General features: G+C 41.6%; 1 protein-coding gene across 1 annotated transcript in view; it reads right to left on the bottom strand.

Moving 5' to 3' along the window:
* Positions 1-3937: 3937 nt before the first annotated feature.
* krt222 (keratin 222) overlaps positions 3938-23511 on the bottom strand; it is a 35215-nt gene continuing 15641 nt past the window's right edge. Inside the window, exons 6-11 of the mRNA XM_007228919.4 lie at positions 20452-20646; positions 17856-17960; positions 14491-14711; positions 12605-12786; positions 6408-6510; positions 3938-6194 (exon numbers count right to left, since the gene is read on the bottom strand). Of these exons, the coding sequence (XP_007228981.3) occupies positions 5981-6194; positions 6408-6510; positions 12605-12786; positions 14491-14711; positions 17856-17960; positions 20452-20646 (1020 nt within the window). The 3' untranslated portion in view covers positions 3938-5980. The remainder of the gene's footprint in view (positions 6195-6407; positions 6511-12604; positions 12787-14490; positions 14712-17855; positions 17961-20451; positions 20647-23511) is intronic.

Raw genomic sequence — 23511 nt, 5'->3', positions numbered from 1 at the left:
GAAGATCACTCAATCTCTGCACAGATATCGCAGTGTCTCTCTGACATATCCTCATGGATGAAGGAGCATCACCTTCAATTAAATCTCTCAAAGACTGAACTTCTGGTTATACCAGCAAAACCATCTTTTCAACACAACTTCTCTATAAGTATTGACTCTCTCTCTCTCACCGACAAAGGTTGCTAGGAACCTGGGTGTTCTGGTTGATGACCAACTCTCCTTCACGCACCATGTGGCCTCAGTTGCTCGGTCCTGCCGCTTTGCGCTCTATAACATCCGAAAAATTAGACCGTTCTTGACGCAACAGGCCACCCAACTCCTGGTGCAAGCGGTCGTCATCTCACGCCTCGACTACTGCAATGCCCTGCTAACTGGCCTCCCGGCCTGTGTAGTAAAACCACTCCAGATGATCCAGAACGCAGCAGCACGTCTGGTCTTCAACCAGCCAAAACGGGCACATGTCACTCCGCTGCTCATTGAGCTCCATTGGCTACCAGTTGATGCTCGCATCAAATTCAAAGCTCTTACAATCGCCTATAAGGTGATGACAGAACAGGCTCCTTCCTACCTGCACTGATCTCTCCTGAAGGCTTACGCTACCTCCCGGCCGCTGCGCTCCTCCAATGAACGTCGCCTCGCTTTACCAAACAAACATTCACACAAAGCAATCCAGACTGTTCTCATACAGAGTTCCCCAATGGAGGAACAAACTACCTTCCACTACCAGATCAGGAGAATCTCTCGCTATCTTTAAGAAACCCCTGAAGACAGAGCTCTTCAAAGAGCACTTACTCTCTTAACACCTCTAACACACTAACTACTTCTAACCTCATTTCCTTCTTCCCCTCCTTCACTCCTCTATCCTATTATTCCCCTTTGACCTCCTTTTATCCCTATCCAAAGATGTTTTACCTTTAAACTTATTTTACATTGTACTTGACTATTGTAAGTCGCTTTGGACAAAAGCTTCTGCCAAATGTAATGTAATGTAATGTAATGTTCTTTGTGAGGGCTGGTAGTTGGTTGATTAGTTGTTTAGTTAGATGTTAGTTGATTATTTGGGTCAGGTGTTGTAATTATTATAAACTAATGACCGTAATTAAATACTAAACCTGCAGTGAAGCGCTGCCGAACTGAGAGCCACTTTCTCTTATTATCTGCCTTTTAAAGCTCTAACACAGACTACACTGCTCAATATTACATATTATAAGAGTTTTCACGTGTTTAAATGCTTTAATGACCCTCTGTGAAGAAGCATAATAATCCAAAACGTGATCTGACCGGAGTTCGCTGTTGTTATGCAGAATCCAGTCTGCGGTCATTTCCAGCCGCTGTGCTGTGACATCAGTTAAGCATTAGCTTAAAGCATTTTTCTGATTACTACCCTTAAACCATCTCTAAATTCAGAGGATCCAGTGATATTTAGGAGATAAATGTACACAGCATAAAACGTACAGGGTTCTAAACATATTTATTAACCACAGAATGTTTTTAAAAAGCCCATTCAAACTGTCACGTGGTCCCTGTCTGTTCTCATGTTTCTGTGTTTATTTACCTTTTCTGGCCCTGTATCATGTCTGTGACCTGTGCTCCTCTGTGTCTCCTGTCTTAGTAGTTTTCCACTCACCTGTGTTCATTTTGTAGCTCCGCCCCTTAGTCCCAGCTGTTTCCTGTTTCCCGTGTGTGTCCACCACTATTTAAAGTCTGTGTTCCCTTCTCTCGTGTCGATCTTTGTACGTTTTTACGTCTGTTAGTGGTCCTTATGGTTTTCTGTTATGCTCAGTCCTGGTTTCCTTATTAAGTTTATTCCATGTTTATTTTGTGTTCATTTTTGTTAATAAATGTTTGTATAGTTTGCGTTTGCGTCCGCCTCCTCGTCCTTCCCGCACCCCACCTGACCGAAGGATCGACCTATAATGTACGCAGCAAACCCTTGGCTCGGGTCCAGGATGGCCATCCGCCGTGCCCCCTTAGGCACCCTGGCGCAGGAGACCCCGAGGCACCGAAGCCGGAGGAAGCCTCGGGGTAAGCGCTCTAAAGGGTCCCGCCTGCCGGAAGAAGTACCCTTCATGGGGGAGGAGTTTCTTGGGGGGACGCTACGGGTTGGTGCGGTGAGCCTCTCTTCCCGTGTTAGGCAGTAGCCATGAGTACCCGAGGCAGGTGACGCGCAGCCCGTGGGACTACCTGGGATGTGCACCCAGTAGCTCCGAGGAGGAGTTCTACCCCGCACCAGCCCGCACTCCATTGCCGTTTCCCCCAGGGGCTGTACTCTACCTGGCTCTCGGCCGCACAGCTCCCAAGGCCATCCCGACTCCCATGATGCACGCGGCTGAATAGCCGCGCTCCTTGACTCTCGCGGCCGAGACGCCGCGCTCCGTGAAGCCCGCAGACGAGATGCCGTGCTCCGTGACTCTCGCGGCTGCAAAGCAGCGCTCCGTGACTCTTGCGGCTGCAAAGCCGCGCCCTGTGACTCTCGCGGCTGAAACGCCGCGCTCTGTGATGCCCGCGGCTGAGACGCCACGCTCCGTGACTCCCGTGGCTCATCCGCGCTCCTCGACTCCTGCCACCCCTGAACCTGCCTATGCTGTATCATGTCTGTGTTATATCCCCACGTGACCTGTGCTCCTCTGTGTCTCCTGTCTTAGTAGTTTTCCACTCACCTGTGTTCATTTTGTAGCTCCCCCCCTAAGTCCCAGGTGTTTCCTGTTTCCCGTGTGTGTCCACCACTATTTAAAGTCCGTGTTCCCTTCTCTCGTGTCGATCCTTGTACGTTTTTACGTCTGTTAGTGGTCCTTATGGTTTTCTGTTATGCTCAGTCCTGGTTTCCTTGTTAAGTTTATTCCATGTTTATTTTGTGTTCATTTTTGTTGATAAATGTTTGTATAGTTTGCGTTTGCGTCCGCTTCCTCGTCCTTCCCGCACCCCACCTGACACAAACTCCCCATTTGCTTAAACTGCTTAGACACGGATCCCCAAATATGGGCATAAACGTTAGGGCACCGACTACAAAATGACTACATGACTTCAGTGGTCTAAAGAACACACTCTTCAAGTAAGTATGTATGTTGTGCAAAGAGGAAGGTTTATTTTTTAATGTGTGATTATTTTTTCCTACCAAATAAAGGCACTTAAATTAAGCTTTAATTTCTCTCTTTTTTACATTGTTGTCCTATATTATATTTTTAAATAAGGAATTTATTAGAAGCCAAAAAAACACTTCTTAATCAGAGGTGCCAATAATTATGGAGTGCAAAGTAATTTACTGCTAAACCCAAACAAAACTTTCCAACTGATGCATTTTAATCCCCACACGATTGCTTTGTTAGCTTTATTCAATTTTAGCTTTATTTCAGCACCTGTCATACAGTTCAGCGGCCAAATATGTTTTCAATGCACAATATATATATATATTAGAATCAAATATTCACCATTAAATTAATATTGATCAGCTGTTAGAAAAAAAAATGCACATTTGGCCAAAAAATAGCAAATAAATCATAATTCATCACTCAGTAAGTGTAGAGCTGTTCAGAGTCTTTAAAGTGCATTTCTAAACTAGCATAGAAGATTATAGTTTATGATATGTTCACATTTCCCCCCAAAATGCACAGCTCACCTCAAAAAGCATTGGTACGCATGGACATTTTAAAGCTAGTTAGCAGCTTGGTTAATCATATATTTGGGTTTGACAGTTGTTAGCAAATAATCACAAGTTTTGTCTAGAAAAAAATTACTAGAAGCAAAACCATAAACCTTAAACAATATTCACACCAAAGGCATGTTTATGCATTACAGTTAACCACTGCCTTTAAAGCAAGGCTTTTGTGACCCGTTAGATTTAAGTAAAAAAATAGCATAAGGGATACAGCATTTTCTAATTTAATCATTTTTGTATGAATTCAGTAATGTGGAATTATTGTACTGGTGGTTTAAGACCGTGTTCATGAAGACATAATAACATCTGTCAAAAAAAAATATATAGAATATGACAAAGAATATGTATGGGGTTAAAAGCACAGTAATGCTATTTGTATGTTATAATAGTGTAAATAAAATGTGGTGAAAAAAGAACTTAATTGAATTAATGGATTTAACATTGCTTTGTAGTTAGAAATAATCTGATTAAGCTAGCTGTTAGCTGGCTTTCAACGATTTTACCTCAGAAGTTTTACATTTTACCAAGGTTTGTGCTAGCCTAATGCTAACAAGTTCACATATTTAGCTGTTTTTTGTCCTATGAGTATGGACACAAATTTCAAGTTTGTACTGTTTCTATAACAACCACACAGATCTGGGTACATTTTCGCACATTAATGGACATTTTATCAGTGTAAATATGCAGCTGGTGTTAAAGGTGCCACTGATTAGCCTAGTAGCGCCTTATGCACACTGTGTCATACACTGGTGTCTATCAGGGTTTGTCTGTCTGGTATAATAATGAGAGTTTAGATTTTGACAGATGCTAAACTGTGAACATGGCCTAGATGTCAGCTCCATAAAACTTCAGTCGGTAATAAGATATACAGAGATTTAAATGCTACTCTTATGAAGGCAAAATGAAACTGTAGCTGTGTGCAATATGTTATAAGCTTTTATAAACTGATATTTCTGCTTATTAATTTTTAGTAGCATCGCTATCCAGTAAACCTAAAGGCAGCTGATAGCTAAATGACAGTCATAGTCGCCAAGCCTGCTATTTAATCACAATTTTGATTCCATTTGCAGTCTTTTTCCTTGCTTGCGGTTTTTCTCAGAAACACTTCTGAGAAACACTTACTAAGTTGTAAAATTCCATTTCTTTTTTTTCAGATGGAAGGTGTTTTTATTACTTATACAATAATGTTAATGTCACCTTTAGTTTGACTGTGGCGTTCTAATTTATAATAAAATGATACATTTTATAATAATCTGACCAATGTATCAACTGTGGTTCTTTAACACCAAAATGCTGTGTTTTATGCTAAACCCCAAATGCTCTCAAACTTAAATCTAAAATTAAAGTTTGCTGTGTCTAGTAGATTATAAATTACATGCCCATTCAGAGGCCAGATTCACAAAAGCTTTCCTAAGAAAAAAAAATCTAAATATAAAGAAGTAGAATATAAATAATAAGATCATTACATTGAGCCTCATTTACCAAAATCTTTCTATGAATTCTATGAGTTCAAACATTGTCCTCTGAACAAACTGAACTAAAGTTCCAAATAAGAAATTATTCATTTGTGACAAAACCTTTATGAACGTTTCTTAAGTGGGTATTAAGAAAAATAAATTTCCTCTTAAAACTCACCTAAGCAGTTTTCCCAAAGGTTTAAGAACCATTCATTTTATTAAGAACAATTGGTGAAAAAGACCTAATGTTTTATACAAAGCTTAAATACTTTCTTAAAATGTACTTAAAGATATTATGTGTAAAAACTAACAGTACTTTAACAACTATAATAAATATCTCCATTTTTCGTATATATTAATATTGAAATATTCTGTAATTTAACTATTAAAACTGACTATTTTAGGGCCTAAACATCTGACCCCTAACTGTTTGTTTTTTGCTGAATAATGATGTAATTTATTTTTTCTGAAGTATGAAGCTAAGAACAAAATCTTTCTTAAGACACTTTTGTGAATCCCACTTCTAATTTTGGATACTTTAGCTGAACTAACGGTAGACCGTGCTTGGACTGGCCCATGATTTCATGACCTAAGAAGATTTTAATTGGAATTTAAGTTGGAATAAGTTTAAGAGCAAAAAATGGTTGTAATATTTTACCAGTGAGATGTGGTGCGAAAGTTTACAAAGTGCAAATCTGGGAAATTCTGCAGTTGATAAATATATATTTGAATCTATTTTAAAGACTTGTTTTCCTCAGCCGAGAGTCTACGATGTAACCACAGTGATGTCATCACGTCCAGAAAATCCTGTGACGAAGATGTGAATATGGCGTTGTTGACAAGGCAACAGTAGTCCTTGGTTGTGAGGTCACTGTGTTATGGTGGGGATGCTGCGGGAGCGCTTCATGACCAGGCGAACCTCCACGTCCGGCAGACTGTCCTGTTTGGTCTGAGCGCAGCCTTCATCTGCGACGGCCATGTGCAGGTCGAAGCGGAGAGATACCGACTTCTTCCTCAGCTTCGGGTTCCCTTTGAAAAATGACCCCTCCCACTGTTTGATCACCTTATCGATCTTCTCTGTTCTGTTACAAACACAAAGTACACACATTCAGAAGAGCACAGGCCTAGTATTTCACAGTGAATTAGCTTGGAATGTTTTGCACTGGAGTCAGATTACACAACATTTTTATTCCTCATGATTTCTAAGTGGTAAGACTTAGAACACAACGTCAAAGGGTGTTCAAATACTTATTTTCCTCACTGTATTACAGCAGGACCAGCGTGTTTTTACTTACTCAACTCGTCCGTGTCCCTCAGCACTCTCCCGCAACACTTGTCCGTCCAAAATCTCCTGCGTCTTCACTGTGCAGATCTCTCCTTCTCGGCTGCTGATGGGCTCTGAGAGACACAAATATAATGATTTATCTACCTTCAGTGGACCCCAACCTGTAATTCAGGCCAGTAAAGTAAAAATCTAATGCTGATTTCTGCTAGCCCTTCTATGGGATTCTATGGTAGTCACTGATAAGTTTGTATTAGCCTCACTGGTTTCTATTTCTTACAACTTAAAACCTGCTTGCTCTCATTGTCACGTCTGGTGCTGTTAGCTCCTCTGTCCCTTCCACACCCAGCTCTAACGGAGGTTCTCAGGTTAACAACTACACTACCCAGAATGCACCACCCGCTGACATCACGCACTCACCTGATCACGTGACACCTCACCTGCTTCCACCAGGAAGCCCCGAATACTAATTACTGGCACTATAAAGGTGCACGCCAAACAGACTTCATCGCCGCGTATTGTAGGTTATCCTCATACAAAGCGTTACTTATCTCTTGTCTCAGTTTACTTTGTGTATGACCTTGCCTTTTGTTTCCCGACGCCGATTTTTGCCTCTGCCTTTGATATTGGATTGTTTTGTGTATGACCTGGACTGTGCTTTCACCACCGCCTCTTGGATTATCTCTGATACTGGATTGCTTGTGTATGAACTCTGGACTGTCTCTCGTTTATGGTATGGTTTTGTCTTCATTGCTCTGTCTACTGGTGATCACCCTTGTTTCTGTATCGACCCTGAATACATCTGTTTATTCTTATAATAAACATCTATTGTTTTTATCAGTATCTGCGCTTGTCTGCTATTCTGTTCTGACCATGACAGAATACGCGGCCGTACAAGATCAGATAGCAGATACTGAGGCTATTAGATCTGGTTTAGCCAACCAGGGGAGGCTACTCGGTCAGCACCAGCAAACGCTCGCTGGTGTGACCCAAGCTGTTTCGGAGCTAGCCCGCCAGCAAACCACGCAGCAGCAACAACTAGCTGAGCTGCTAGCTCACCTCAGAGGCGTAACTGAGCCTAGCCCTAGCCCGTTAGCTACCCCCAGTATGCCTAACGCTAACTCTTCTGTGCCTGGATTTTCTGTCTCTAAACCGGAGTTGTTTGATGGGGATCCGGAAAAATGCAGCGGTTTTCTTTTACAATGCTCCGTGTTTTTCAGTAATTCACCGCCTACAACCGATAAAGCTAAGATCGGTTTTGTTATCTCACGGCTTTCTGGTAAGGCACTCGAGTGGGCTACAGCTATTTGGGAAGAACTTTCTGGGGCTAGTTACACTGACTTTTTAGCTACTTTCCGCTCAGTTTTTGATCATTCGCGGTATGGACAATCTAATGGAGAACTTTTGCTGGCTCTAAAGCAAGGTCAGAAGCCGGTGGCTTCCTACGCTCTGGAGTTTCGCACTCTTGCAGCTGGTAGTGGGTGGAATAACGCTGCTTTGATCAACGTGTTTAGATGCGGACTTAACCCAGATGTACAGAGGGAATTAGCCTGCAGAGATGATTCACTGACCCTGGATCAGCTCATCTCACTGTCGATCCGGTTGGATCAACTTCTCTCGCGCCGACCCAAGATCAGTCCTCGCACTCAACACACACCTGTGTCTCTGACCCGCGCTCCCACTCCGGAGAAAGCTGCGCTGCCTGCCCCAGAGCCCATGGATATCCAGAAAACCCGGCTAACTCCAGAGGAGCGACAGCGTCGAATCCGGCTTCGCCTATGCCTTTATTGTGGGGAGGCCGGGCATTTCAAGGCTGAGTGTGGTCTCCTGACCCGACCTGTGAAAGCTCCAGCCCTGGGACAGCGCGTGGAGTGCTCTCCACGCGCTAACGTGGTACGTAAGCATAACACAATCCTTCGCTCTAAATGTTTTTCTTTGCCTGTAAATATTATGTTACCTACTGGTATGCTCTCTGTCCCAGCGCTTGTAGATTCCGGGTCGGAGGGGAACTTCATCAGTCTGGACCTAGTTAAGGAGCATGGAGTACCCACCAGAGAACTTCTACGTCCATTAGCCATCCATGCTGTTGATGGAAAGACTGTTCGCTCCAAGCCGGTTACCCTGCAGACTCTGCCCATCACTCTTCAAGCCAGCGCTCTCCATTATGAGGAACTACCACTCTTCGTGCTTCCCTGCACCGAACATCCTGTTATCCTGGGCATGCCATGGCTGAAGACTCACGATCCCACTGTCTCCTGGCGCGATGGGGATATCACGGTTTGGTCTGCTCACTGTCATGAACATTGTTTAGCTCTGGATAGTTTAGTTATTCAGTCCACTACTGTGGAAAGTCCCCATGTTTCTGAATCTCCTGTTATTCCTCCCGAATACTCTGATTTGCTTGAGGTTTTCAGTAAAGACAATGCTACTAAGTTGCCTCCTCATCGCCCATGTGATTGTGCCATTGACCTAGTGGAGGGTGCCACCTTACCCAAAGCTAGAGTTTACCCCCTTACTCTCGATGAGGAGAAGGCTATGACAGATTACGTTTCCGAAGCGTTAGCTCAGGGTTTCATTCGCCCGTCAAAATCTCCTGTTGGTTCGGGTTTCTTCTTTGTGAAGAAAAAAGACGGTGGACTGAGGCCCTGTATAGATTACCGAGGTTTAAACGCTATCACTAAAAAATTTGCGTACCCCCTGCCTCTCATTCCGTGTGCACTTGAACAGTTGCGCAACGCCTCTTACTTCACCAAACTCGATTTGCGTAGTGCGTACAATTTAATCCGCATTAAGGAGGGGGATGAGTGGAAAACTGCATTCACTACTACTAATGGCCACTATGAATACATGGTTATGAGTTATGGTCTCGCTAACGCCCCCGCCGTGTTTCAGTCATTTATGAATGACATTTTTAGAGACATGATTGGCAAGTTCGTCACACTTTTTATAGACGACATTCTGATCTATTCGTCTGATTTTGACTCTCACGTGCAGCATGTTCGTTCGGTCCTCCAACGTTTATTGGAGAACAATCTCTATGCTAAAGCCGAGAAATGCGAGTTCCATCTTCAGAGAGTCGCATTTCTCGGCTATGTTATCAGCTCCCAGGGAGTTCTTATGGATGACTGTAAAGTAGACGCCGTCACTAGTTGGCCCACTCCCCTGTCCATCAAAGATCTCCAGCGTTTTTTGGGATTTGCAAATTTTTATAGGCGTTTTATTCGTAACTTCAGCAGTATAGCTGCCCCACTCACCGCACTCACTAAGAACGCCACTAAGATCCTTAAATGGTCTCCTGAAGCCGACCAGGCATTTAATAAGTTAAAAGCTGCTTTCGTTTCAGCTCCAGTTCTCATGCACCCCAAACCTGAACTACCGTTTACAGTCGAGGTCGACGCATCTGATACTGGCGTTGGGGCTGTTCTTTCCCAACGCAGCGGTTCACCGCCTAAGCTACATCCCATAGCCTTCTTCTCTCGTAAAATGTCACCTGCTGAGCGCAACTATGGTATAGGGGATAGAGAGTTATTGGCTGTCAAATTGGCTCTAGAGGAGTGGCGTCACTGGCTGGAGGGGGCTGCACACCCATTTACCGTACTTACTGATCACAAAAACTTGGAATATCTACGCACTGCTAAACGTCTAAACCCCCGTCAAGCTCGTTGGTCCTTGTTTTTCTCGCGATTTGATTTTTCTATCTCATTTCGTCCAGGTCACCGTAATACTAAAGCTGACGCATTATCCCGGGTTTTCAGTTCGTCAAATGAGGGTAGCCACCCTTCCGAACCAGAACGCATTCTACCACCCACAGTTCGTATAGCTGCCATTAGATGGGAACTTGACGATCTTATTCAGCAAGGTTCAGTTAACACACCACCTCCGGAGGGTTGTCCTCCTCACAAGATTTTTGTACCTGAGCAATTTCGCGAACGACTCATTTGCTGGGCACATTCTGCCCTTACTTCTGGTCACCCAGGGGTTACACGTACGCTGCAACTGATCTCAGCTCGCTATTGGTGGGAAACCATGCGAGCTGACATACACTCATTCGTAGCTTCCTGTTCTGTCTGTGCACAATGCAAAACACCCAAAACCCTTCCAGCCGGTAAGCTAGTTCCTCTACCCGTCCCAGACAGACCCTGGTCACACATTGCTGTAGACTTTGTCACAGACCTACCTGAATCTGAGGGTTACACCACTGTTCTTACTGTTGTTGACAGATTTTCTAGGGGAGTAAAGTTTATCCCTTTTCCAGCACTACCCACTGCTCTTCAGACAGCTCAGGCTATATACACACACATCTTTAGACACTTTGGTATTCCGGAGGACATCCTCTCCGATAGGGGTCCTCAATTTACTTCCAGAGTATGGAAATCCTTTTTTGAACACTTAGGAGTGCACGTTAGTCTCACCTCTGGTTTTCACCCCACTAGCAATGGTCAATGTGAACGAGTTAACCAGGAATTAGGAAAATTTCTTAGATTGTACTGTTTCAAACATCCTACAGAGTGGTCTCAGTATCTCATTTGGGCGGAAATAGCCCAAAACTCACTCACTAACTCCACATCTGGTCTTACACCCTTTCAGTGCGTTCTGGGGTACCAGCCTCCGTTAGCTCCGTGGACAGCTGTGTCTTCCGATGTACCCGCCGTGGATGACTGGATGAAGCGGAGTGAGCAGGTGTGGGAGGAAACACATCAGCAGGTTTCTGAGGTCTTGCGCAAATACAAGGAGCAGTCTGACAGACACCGAGGTACCACCCCCCAATACCAGCCCGGAGATCGTGTGTGGTTGTCGACCCGGGACTTGAGGTTTGAGGGGTCCTGTAGGAAACTACTACCCAAGTATATTGGCCCGTTTAAAGTTCTTTCACAAGTCAATGACGTTACTTATAAGATTGAGTTGCCTTCTCAGTACAGAGTGCATAACTCATTTCATGTTTCCTTGCTCAAGCCTCTTGTCCCAGGTCCGCTGGCTGAGGGTGTTCCAGACGACGTGCCGCCCGCGGCAGTGGAGGGGGAGGCTTCGTCTACCTATGCGGTTCGAGAGGTGCTGGATTCCCGCAGGCGTGGCGGTGTGCTCCAGTATCTCATAGACTGGGAGGGTTACGGCCCTGAGGAGCGTTGCTGGGTTGCCGCTGGGGATGTGCTGGATCCTGCTCTTCTGGCCGAATTTCATGCCCGTCACCCTGGTAAACCTGCTCCTAGACCCCGTGGGCGTCCCAAGCGCTCACTCTCCTCCTCGGTTCCGGTGCGTCGGGGTTCCCAGTCTCGCATCCCCCGCCTGTCTGGCACCTCTGTGGTTTCTCCTGCTCCTCCCGCCGGTACTCCCTGCCCGTCGGGTGGACGTCGTCGTGGTCGTCCCCGTTCCGTCTCCGTCTCGACTCCCTCGGGGGGAGGTACTGTCACGTCTGGTGCTGTTAGCTCCTCTGTCCCTTCCACACCCAGCTCTAACGGAGGTTCTCAGGTTAACAACTACACTACCCAGAATGCACCACCCGCTGACATCACGCACTCACCTGATCACGTGACACCTCACCTGCTTCCACCAGGAAGCCCCGAATACTAATTACTGGCACTATAAAGGTGCACGCCAAACAGACTTCATCGCCGCGTATTGTAGGTTATCCTCATACAAAGCGTTACTTATCTCTTGTCTCAGTTTACTTTGTGTATGACCTTGCCTTTTGTTTCCCGACGCCGATTTTTGCCTCTGCCTTTGATATTGGATTGTTTTGTGTATGACCTGGACTGTGCTTTCACCACCGCCTCTTGGATTATCTCTGATACTGGATTGCTTGTGTATGAACTCTGGACTGTCTCTCGTTTATGGTATGGTTTTGTCTTCATTGCTCTGTCTACTGGTGATCACCCTTGTTTCTGTATCGACCCTGAATACATCTGTTTATTCTTATAATAAACATCTATTGTTTTTATCAGTATCTGCGCTTGTCTGCTATTCTGTTCTGACCATGACACTCATATTTACAGCCTATCTAGCATCTTCATTTTTTGTCTAGTGGCATTTTTTTCCTACAAAACTGATGGGTAATGTGATCAGAATGTAATTGGTTGATTTACCTGTCAGTTTCTTATTGTGTTTGCTATTTGTTAAAAGGCCTTTAGTTCTGACCAGTGGGAAAGCCTGACCACCCTGGAAAGTCTAGAACACCCTATTAGTTATATTGGTTTGTTCAGCTTTTGTTCAGACCTGTGAGAATGACGAGGCTGCCCTGCCGGCGCAACGTCGCGCCCTGTTTGGCTGGTTTCTCAATGAGAGCAGGCGGGTCACCATCTTCCACAGAACCGTTACACATCCCGTTCTGCTGCAGCAGAGGTGTGGAGCCTCTCCAGGGCTTCAGCCTCCGTGGCTGACCATCCGCACTGAAAAACCTGCAGAGAGAGAAAGAGAGAGAGACCGAGAGAGAAAGAGAGAGAGAGAGAGACCGAGAGAGAAAGAGAGAGAGAGAGAGGGAGTTGATGTATGACCTGTGCTATACTGCACCTAAAAAAGCTGAGCTCACTAGCACGCCTGCCACACCAGTCCATCATTATTATGGTGTGTCTTTGAGCGCCAACAGTTTTTTTACTGGTTCTGGAATAGACTGAACAGTCCATGAGCTAGTATGTTTGCACCAATGCCTGTAGAAAACACGTTCATAATGTTATCAAATTTGCATCCAAAGTCACCACAGGTGGAACCTTGATTTCTGGATTTTTTCCCCGGGATTTCAACAGTAAAAGTGCAGTGGAAATGTAAATTACACTACAAGTCCATATAATTAACAAAAGGGCACGATGCCAACTCTGTCAATCACTTCATTCCTAAGTGCATCGTGCCTTCTTACAGTATTGCAAAATAATGTTTTTTTCTGGGGAAATGTGTCAATATTCACACATGGGAATTACTGGAACTCACTCCTGTTACTGGCACTCACTCCTGTTACTAAAACTCACTCCTGTTACTGGCACTCAGTCCTGTTTCTTTTTATGTAATGAGTAACAGAACTGAAAGTAACAGTAATAAGTTTTAAAATAGACTTAGCGAAAAGATAAAAAATAGCACATTCTAGTGATTTTCCCAAAAAATGTATTTTAAAAATAAACAAATAACATCTAAGAATTAATTTAGGTATCAAGACAGAGTGTTGAGATTGAGCTCCTCAGTCATAGTTACGATAAAATCAAATATACAGAAAAACTAATGAGGGAACTTAATGTTGTTCTTCTCATGATCTTCAGAGGAACCAGCTGATCCAGTCCCAGATGTTTCAGATGGGTAATATTTTATGGTAACAGGAATGAGTAAAACCCAGGGACACAACTAAAATATGTATTTTTTTACTTAAATATTATGGATTTGTTATGAAAATAAATATTTTTAAAGCATAGATGGGATTTGGAGTGCAAAAAAAATACATCTCTGAATGATTTTAATAATTATATTTCATAGTAAAGTTTATAGTTAGAGAGTGGGTACAGGTAATAAATGCTATTTTTTATTAATGTTTTTAATTTATTTGTTTTACTTTAGCAATTCAGTCAAGGCACAAAACACTATGCTTAATGATAAAATGTATTTTAAAGGTATTTGCATTTGTGTACCTTTATACATGTAAATTCCTAGGGAAAGAAACGGCACCGATTTGGCAGAATATGCCTTATTTTCTCCAAAAAAACTCCCAGTTAAATTCAGTAACTCAGAACACTACAATATTCTGGTTTAAAAAGCATCAAAACCATCCTGAGAAATTGTAATACTTATAATACTTATATAATAATTATAGACCATTTTACACCATTATAATAACTGCCCCCTTTTCAAAAATACAGATAAGCACCAGCATTTAAAAATATCCTTAAATAAATCACAAAATATTGTTGTGATTAATACATTTATTTTTAAAGGGGTTGGCACCAATAATACAAATCTCATTTAAATCAAATCTAAATAATCATTATCAAAATCTTAGTCTTAAGAAAGAAAAAGTGCGATTAATTGTGATTAACCACAGAATTCTATTGTGACTAATTTCATGCATGTTTTTAGTTGATCGACACCACTAGTAAAAATTCAGGACCACAAAGCCGCCTCACCTTCCCTCCTCATGTTCCAGCAGCCTCCTGTAGGTGGCGATCTCTCTCTCCAGCCTCATCTTAGTGTTGAGCAGCTGGCCGTGCTGTTGTCTCTGTGCAGCCAGGCCGTCCCGGACATCCTCTAGCTCCGCCTCCAGACCCCGCACTGAGTGGGACAGGTCCTGCAGCTGCTGTGAGTAGTGGTGCTGTGTGTGTCGCAGCGAGCACTGCAGACTTCGCTCCTGCACAGAGAAACACAGTCACACTGATGCTCCTGCACAGAGAAACACACTGTGTAGTTCAAATGACTTTTTATCATTTTTATTGAAATCATCTCTTATATGTTCTAATTCTTTAGGTTAAAGGTGCTTCCTCCTTTAAACAGCTATAACACGCATTTGTATCAGGCTACAAACAGGGCTGCTTTATGAATTCATGCAACGCAACTATGTCTTAAAAGCATTTGACACTGTTTTACTCTTATTCAGTGTGGGCATACCTTTTGCTAATGTTACTTTTACATTTTTTTACACTTACTTTAGTCATTTTTAAATTGCAAAGCTTATTTTACTTGTTTGAGTACTTTTTAAAACATGTTGAACCGCAGCATACACTCTAAGAAATATAAGTACAGATTTGTACTTAAAAGAGTACAAAGCTTGTCGCTGGGGCTGTACCTTATATTGAGGCACAAAAAAGTACCTTTCAGTGAAAGTCCTTTTTTGTACCCATGGTTTTTGTGGCAGTAAAGATCATAAAGATTATAAACATTATCATCAACTAAATATGGCTCAAAAACTTGATGATACAAAATTGTCTGGCTTTCAAATAAAAAAATGTGCAATTTAAATATATACTTTTCATTAGTACAGTGATGCAGAAAACTGAATGTACCCTTTGGCTGGTTAAATGGTACAAATTTGTACTTATTGCTGTTAGAAATTACTTTGTACTTCAGAGGGAACAAATCTGACCCTGTAAAGAACAATATTGTACCTTTGAGGGTACAATTATAAAGAGTGTACCTTCGAGTACAAAAAAGTACTCATGTCGTACCTCTGTTTTTTAGAGTGTAGAGGCTACAAATTCAAACTATGCAGCCTTTCAACACAGCTTTAACCTAAATATCTCAAATTCTATAATGTAGCCTAAAATGGATACTTGCTGCTCATCCAACACCTCTCAGTCTTGACCTTTTCCTATTTTATCAGAATAAGGGATTCTGATGGGAAGTATGCAAATACCAATTAATACTGATACTAATCAATTGCCATTGTTCATCATTCTCATGTAATAGAGCTAACGTTACCTCCATTACATCAAAGACCCTGTGTTATCCTAACTTTACTAAAGGTACCTGCTGTACTACATTTTCCTGCTCAGTCTGTCCCTCACATTTTCTGTCACAAGCCTGTAGAGGTGGAAAAAGTACTGAAAAATTGTAATTAAGTAAAAGTACCTTTACTTTGCTAAAATTCTACTCAAGTAAAAGTAAAAGTACCCATCTAAAAATCTACTCGAGTAAAAGTAAAAAGTACTCAATTTAAAATGTACTTTGAGTTACTCTTAATTATTTGATGTAAAAAAGTAAAAACAAATCATAAATTATTATTTTTTTTAATTAACTATTATTCCACATAATAATTTGGACCTTTCAGGCAGTATTTGTTCAGAACACCACATAAAACATTTTCAAGAACAAGTGGTATAGGTTTTCATGATCCATTTTTTTTCTTTACTGTTAAAAAGTAATGGTCATATATACTATAAACTGTAATTTTATAGTTTTACAGCATTTTTATTTTTTAACTTGCCATTGCTGTGCTTTTTACAATAGTTTTTTTTCCCCCGGCATTTAATTTTTTACATGTTTTTAATGTTTTCCAATGTTGCGAAGTAAATTACTTGTGTCAAAATGTACTTGAGTAAAAGTAAAATTACCTATTTTAAAAACTACTCATGAAATCTACTCAATTACAGTAACTTGAGTAAATGTAATTCATTACTTTCCACCTTTGCAAGCCTGCATTACATTTCTGTGATTTTTACAAACTTTGTAGCAGCTACAGTGAGACTCTTCTGTTTTTTTTTCGTGTAACTCCTCCACACCCGCTTTCTGCCGCTTCTCCACGCCTCCTCTCCTCTAACATACTCGCTCAACACTGAACGTAGTGGGAGTTCAGTGGACCACGCGGAGAAATGGTGTGGCTGCTTTCATCCTATATCCTGATTGGTTCAGCCCACTGTCTATATTGAAGGGCCGGTTTCTTAGATAAAAAAAAGGAAGAAAAAAATACAACAGCGTCGCCCCTGAGGACTGTCGGCCCACTGGGTAAATGCCCGGTACGCCAGATTACCAGTCCAGCCCCGATTCCTGCTAAAGGTCGGCCGGGGCATCCTGCGTTCTGGGTCTGTAGCATTGAAGGAGCGGCCCAGCCAAAAACTTCCTAATCCTGACTGACCAGTGTACAACATGAAATACTATGCTAACCATGCTCTCAAAAACTGGGATAATTAAATAAAATATATTGGAAATCATTTAAAAGCTTTAAAAAGCTGTTTTGTTTTGTAAAAATTGCATGAATAGACATTTTAACTAGCTCTTGAAGAACTTTGTGTTTAACCACCTTATACCTTTGTGTTAGAATTTTCAGTAATTCCATATTGGCATGTTCTTCTCCACCAGTCTTACACGTTGCTTTTGGATAACTTTATGCCTGCACTCCTGGTGCAAAATATTCCAGGAATTTTCAATTTGGTAAAATCAAAGACACTCATCATTTTTAAGTGGTCTCATCCAGAGCTGTAGACTGTATGTATCTATATGCAATACTATTTTTTAATATATCCAATTTGCATTACATACTGTATATGTACATATCTATATGTGTCACTTATGTGTCCCAACTTATTTAAAAGTAGTAACAGGGAGTTTGTTCTCCTTTTGCTGCAGTTACAGCACCTACTCTTATTGGAGGTTTATACACTAGATGCTGAAAAAATTGCTGTGAGGTGTGAGAGCATCAGTGAGGTTTATTATTGCCTTTCCATCTCATTCTAAATGTATCTATCCCTCCACAGCTGATGCTGGCAGTTTTAAACTGGGGTATATATTGTGCGAGTGATGTTAGATCAGTCCACTACAATAATCTTGTAGCCACCTTGGCATTAAGCACAAGGACATTTGGTGACCTTATGTTCTCACAGCTCCAGAGGCTGTTCCTGTGCAGATATGCGCACCTGGACTCAACTGAACCTGGTGTGACACACAGTTATCAATTTTATATCTATATCTATTATAAACACATTACATAATACATCCAAAAACAGGGTGTATTTGTTTGTGTTTGTACTGTATTTGTTAGAGGAGTGATATGTGTACTCACCAGGGCGTGTAGAGACTCTACCTCCACCTGTAAACTGTGCCAGCGCTTTCGGACTTCTGTGAGCTCCGCCCTGGCCTCCCGCAAGGCCTCGTCACCTTGGCTCACCTATGGACACACACACACACACACACACACACACACACAAACACAAACACACACACACACACACACTTACGCTGAGAATATAAGCAAGGAGTAGCAGTGAATTTGTATATGCATAAATAGAGACAGTCTGTTCTTATTAATAACACTGTGTCCTGAAGTGCCCTAAACCACAAACACACATGTACAGCATTTAAGGTGACTTTAAAGGGGAACCACACGCCCAAGTTGAATATATTCTGCATTATTAACTGTTTAAAGTCTTTTAAATTGGGTTTGGTGTGAAATGTTCTGGAGAAGCTCATGCAATATGAAGAGTTTCCAGTGGTGGTAAATGAAGTCTGAACCTCTAAAATCTACCTTAGAGAAAGTTCTGACCTCAAATGGTGATAAACACCCTGCCTGATGCCTTAAAGAGACTCATTTCTGTTTTCCACTACATATAATTTGCTGCAGTGGCCAGCCACTGCTAAATTAGTGCCGCTGCTGCTTCAGAATTTTTTGAAACATCATAAAATGGCAGTTAAAAAACTATACAGAGGGCTTATAATTTGAAATGAAGAATACTGAAATAAGATGAAAGAAAAGGACAGATAAGAAGTATATATGGATAAAACGTTAATTCAGATAATTTTTCAGCCCATCGCCACATCTGATCATCCTACATGATAATCAAGAGCACAGAAAACCTATTAGATCACATGTGAGCTACATTTCAGCAGAGAAAGGCATTTGGCAAACAAATAAATGCTATGAATAAGTTATTATCCTAGCTCTGTACAGCTCGTATCTTCCAGCTGAAAAATAGACACTGTGTGAAGGGGCAGTAAATCGATACAGTGCACAGAACTGACGCTGCACAGCGTTTTAGCTCTTCCTGCATTCCAGCATTCTATATAGCGGGATGGAGTGTGGGCCTGACGCTGTGAAAAAATCCCTAAAGAATTACAATACCATACTATACCATACCATTTACTATATTTTTAGAGAATCTGGGATCTAAGTTTTTTCAAAAATCACATATTAAAAATGTTAAGGTATGCATGTCTGTTGTGATTATGCAGAAAAAGTCCCCAAAAAAACAATGTATTGGTTCAGATTTGCCACCATTTTCATTATCATTCCATCTAAAACTTGAAAGGCGTGTAGGTTCACTGTTGGGTGTAGATGTTTCTATGCATTCGCCCACATTGTAAAGAATTAATTCTCAGTACGTATCTCTACAATGAACCATAATTTCACACTAAACCAAATGATTTAAAGATTCTGTCCAAAAGACATCAGACATCAAGAAACCTAACCAGAAAAGGTACCTGAAATAAAAACAAATGTAAAAAAACACACATCAGTCCATCTAAATTAGACATATCATGGATAAAATAATATTTCTTATACTGAAACATTTGGGTGAAGTTTTAAAATGTAACATTCACACAACTGGTGATACATACACTGCCCGATGCCTAAAATATATATTTTTTGTTTGTTTTTCTCGTAATATATATTTTCCAGCAGTAGCCAGACAAAATTATTGCTGTTGTTGCTTTAGTGTAGTGATGTTCATAGTAGTGACATTCCAACCATTTACACATTTACAGGCAACAGCCCACTTAGGCTAATTCTAAAGAGTAAACTATGGATAGAAAATGATAATGTCAAATTATAGCATCCATCTGGGCACATTAAACCACACCAATGAATCAGAAGCATGAGGTGGAAAACTGTAGATCATGGGCCCTTTAAGGGCAGACACGGATCTCGTGTTTTCTGGTCTTGTTGATACTAGCTCACTGCTCTACTGCTGACTACTGCTGGATGTCTGATGTGATAGAGGCCCACTGCCAGCTTCCTGTAGCAAGAAATAAATCAGCCTAAGAGGCAGTAAGTGTGTGTGTGTGTGTGTGTGAGAGAGAGAGAGAGAGTGTGTGTGTGTGTGTGTGACAGAGAAGGGCAATCACTGTAACACTGGAACACCAGCATCACAAAACAATGCTTATCGACTGGGGGAGAGGCCCAACAATGATCTCTGTAATTAGAGCATTAATGCTTTTACACACACACACACACACACCTTTTATTGTTTTGTCCAAAGTAGGAGTCATAAATATCATAATATATATATATATATATATATATATATATATATATATATATATATATATATATATATATATATATATATATATATGCCCCTTATGTGTTATGTATATGTTAAGGATACAAAAGAAAGTACCTATATGTACATGTATGGCATTTGTAATATTTATCCATGTATTATCCATGTATCATATGTGTACGTGAAATAGCGTGTTTCTAATGTCCCATATATATATATAGACATACCTTGCCCTGTTAATGGACAACAACAAACACAGTTATCTGCAGTGCTGTGGGCAGTGACCACCCCTATCCTGGACAGAGTGTCAGAGATACAGAGAGTGAGAGTGAGAAAGAGAGAGAGAGCAAGAGAGAGAGATCTGGCCCTGTTCTATACCTGTGGTGTTGCGTCTCCGTTGGGGACCGCCGTGTCCTTCCTGATGCGGGTGGGTGGAGCGGGTCTGAGGCCTGGGGCTGGGCGCGGGCTGGGACGGGGACGCCGGAGCTCCATTCCTCTGCCATCCTCCTCCTCTGCAGCTGCCTGTGCTGCTAACAGACCATCAGCCTGCTGCTGCTGCAGAAACAGCTCCCTCTGCCCTCAGAGAGAGAGAGAGAGATACAGAGAGAGAGAGAGAGAGAGAGAGAAGGAGAGAGAAGGAGAGAGGGGGGGTGGGCAATGAGAATTCAAAAGTGATCAGGAGAGAGGGCTGAATCCACCTTACTCACATGATGGCCATTCTGCCGATTACATCACACACAGGGAGGGTCTGGACTAACTAGCCAGTCACCAGCTACAAGAAATGAGAGCATGGCATGTGTTCCCCATCTGACTTTAGCAAGCAGCTCGCTAAATTTGCACCCACCACACCCAGAAACAGAGTATGTTTACAAAATGGCAATTTCACAGGAGAAGAAAAAGTGTTCTTCCCTTTAAAATCAGTGTAAAAACATTTCTTTCTCTGTCGTTTTGGAGCATTTCTACTGATGATGATGATGATGATGATGAAGTTACACTTATATACCACCCTTTAATAAACCCAAGGACACTTTACAATTACCACACACAAATCATATTCAGCAATCAACACATACACACCCACTAGGAAGAAGCGGTATGCCAAAATAGGTGTTAAACAGCAAAAAATGAATGCATAGCAACTATCTAGGAACCCCTTAGCAACACCACTGCATCCACCTGAAATACCATACAACAGCAAAACAATGGCCTGGCAAGCACAAAAGACACCACACAACTTCAACAACACCATTACATCCACTGGGCAACTGAATAGAAATACCATAGCAAGCACACAGCAACAACTTAGCAACCACCTAAAATACCATGCACACCAAACTGGTCAGTGTAAATCATAGACTGTATATAAAGATGGACGCCGTGTCGCCGTTCCCATTCATTCAATGAAAATGAAGCCAAAATCTTCCGCCATTATGGCGATTCAGAGACCAGAGTCTGCGCAGCAGAGACCAGAGGAGGGAGAAAGGGTGTGGAGAGACTGCCTACTCATTTAAATAACCCCGCCCCTGAGGGCTGCCTCGCGGTCACAGACTGCAGAGCGGGGCGGAGCGGAGCTGACGGTCTGTTATTGGTCCCGCCCATAGGCAGCCCTTTTACCATAACCACACCTTTTTTGAATAGAGCCAAATAAAGTTTTAAAAACCGAATTCTGTGGGGATATAAAAATTTGACAATATAAGCAGAGGTTACACTAGCTGCTGCATTTAAATAAAGGAGGTAGAGTTACAGTATATTAGAAAAAAACGTGATTGAAAGTTGTCTGTTTTGCCATTGAAACCTATGGGAATGGGTGGAGTTACACAGCTTTCTGCAGCCGAACAGCAGGGGGCGCCCGACCTGTGGTGGCTTCACTTTTAAGAGACGATGCTCAGTCCAGCTATATACAGTCTACGGTGTAAATCAACATGCTAAGTGTTAAATTACCACTGAAAGTGTAACATTTTAATGCAATTTTGATTTCAATGGCATTCGATGTATAGCAACTGCATAGTAATGCACTACCAACATGAATATCATAGCAAACATTATGGGATACCATGAATTACCACAGCAACTGCATAGCAACACCTTAATATCCACCTGTAATACCACAGCAACTGCATAGCAAACAACCTCAATACCACAATAACTGCATGACCATGCCTGAGCAATGACCAGGAATACAATCGCAAATGTGTAGGAATGCACTCCCACCATATGCAATATCAGGTATCATAATAACCACCTAAGAAAACCTAAGCAATACTATAACTCCAACTACTTACCAGCACCTTAGCAACCACCTGCTACATATAAGAATCTATCTAAAATACCATAGCCTATGCAAAGCAGTTGCAATCACCTGGAATTCAATACCAACTGCATGGCAGCAACCTAGCAACCAACAACTGAACAGAATCAGATTAGACTAATGCTAACATGCTAACACTGTAAACTATCTAACATTCTATTACCCGTAATAGATTTAATGTTTCACAACAAGCAGACATGGGAATTATTTCAGTGAGCAATCATACCCATGTTAGCCACCTAGCTTAGCTTGCTTGTGATTTTATTTATACAGCATAATCTAAGAACTGTAAAGTAAATTAATAAAACAATTGCAAAACTAAAATAATCACAAAAAAGCATACATTCCCACAGACCCAGAGAAGCTGCTTAGTTACACTAACATAGCTAACACCAGCTTACTAGCTTTGTTAGCCATGTGGCTAGCCATCTGTTTTAACCTATAATTGGTTTGCTCTTTCTGTTATTTCAATCATGTAGGCAAATTTACTCAGCAAACATTAGCCAGAGAATGTGATAATTACTAAGAAATGTGCCCCCCCCCACACACACACACACGAAGAAAACCACAAAATAAACACTGAAAAAATGAAATGCTAAAGGTTTCTCACGCAGGTACAGATATGAACTGACTGACAGATAGGAGAATGGAATGAGGAAAACTCATTCCAGACAAACAAACATTATATCTGAACATATGTTGTGAAATGTATCAATAATAATTTAATAATAGGATCATCTCATGACTTTCAAATATATATTTTTAAATCATTTGACTATTTATAACATTTATAACTTGAGACTGCATAGAAATCATATTTTCCCTTCTTAAATTTATTTTCACTTTTCACTTCCTGTCATGCAATTTTTATGAAAATGAGCATTTGATGAAAACAAGGTTGCAACATTGTTCATTGTGAACTTACATTCTGTTTCACATATACATTTTAAATTATCTACACTAAACTTGTTAGCTCTTTCGACGTTCAGAGGTTATTATATGGGCCTGTGGCCTGCTGCTAATCCCAGCCAGCACTGCTGGAGCTGAATTAGCATTAGCCACTAACTGCGTTAAGCACTAGCTCTTTTACCTTTTAGAGGTGAGTATATGGGCCTGAACCCTGCACATTT

The sequence above is a fragment of the Astyanax mexicanus genome, chromosome 23 (assembly GCF_023375975.1).
Source record: "Astyanax mexicanus isolate ESR-SI-001 chromosome 23, AstMex3_surface, whole genome shotgun sequence".
In the NCBI taxonomy this organism is placed as follows: domain Eukaryota; kingdom Metazoa; phylum Chordata; class Actinopteri; order Characiformes; family Acestrorhamphidae; genus Astyanax; species Astyanax mexicanus.
The sequence above is the reverse complement of the archived record's forward strand: the minus strand, read 5'-3'. Positions and strand labels throughout refer to the sequence as shown.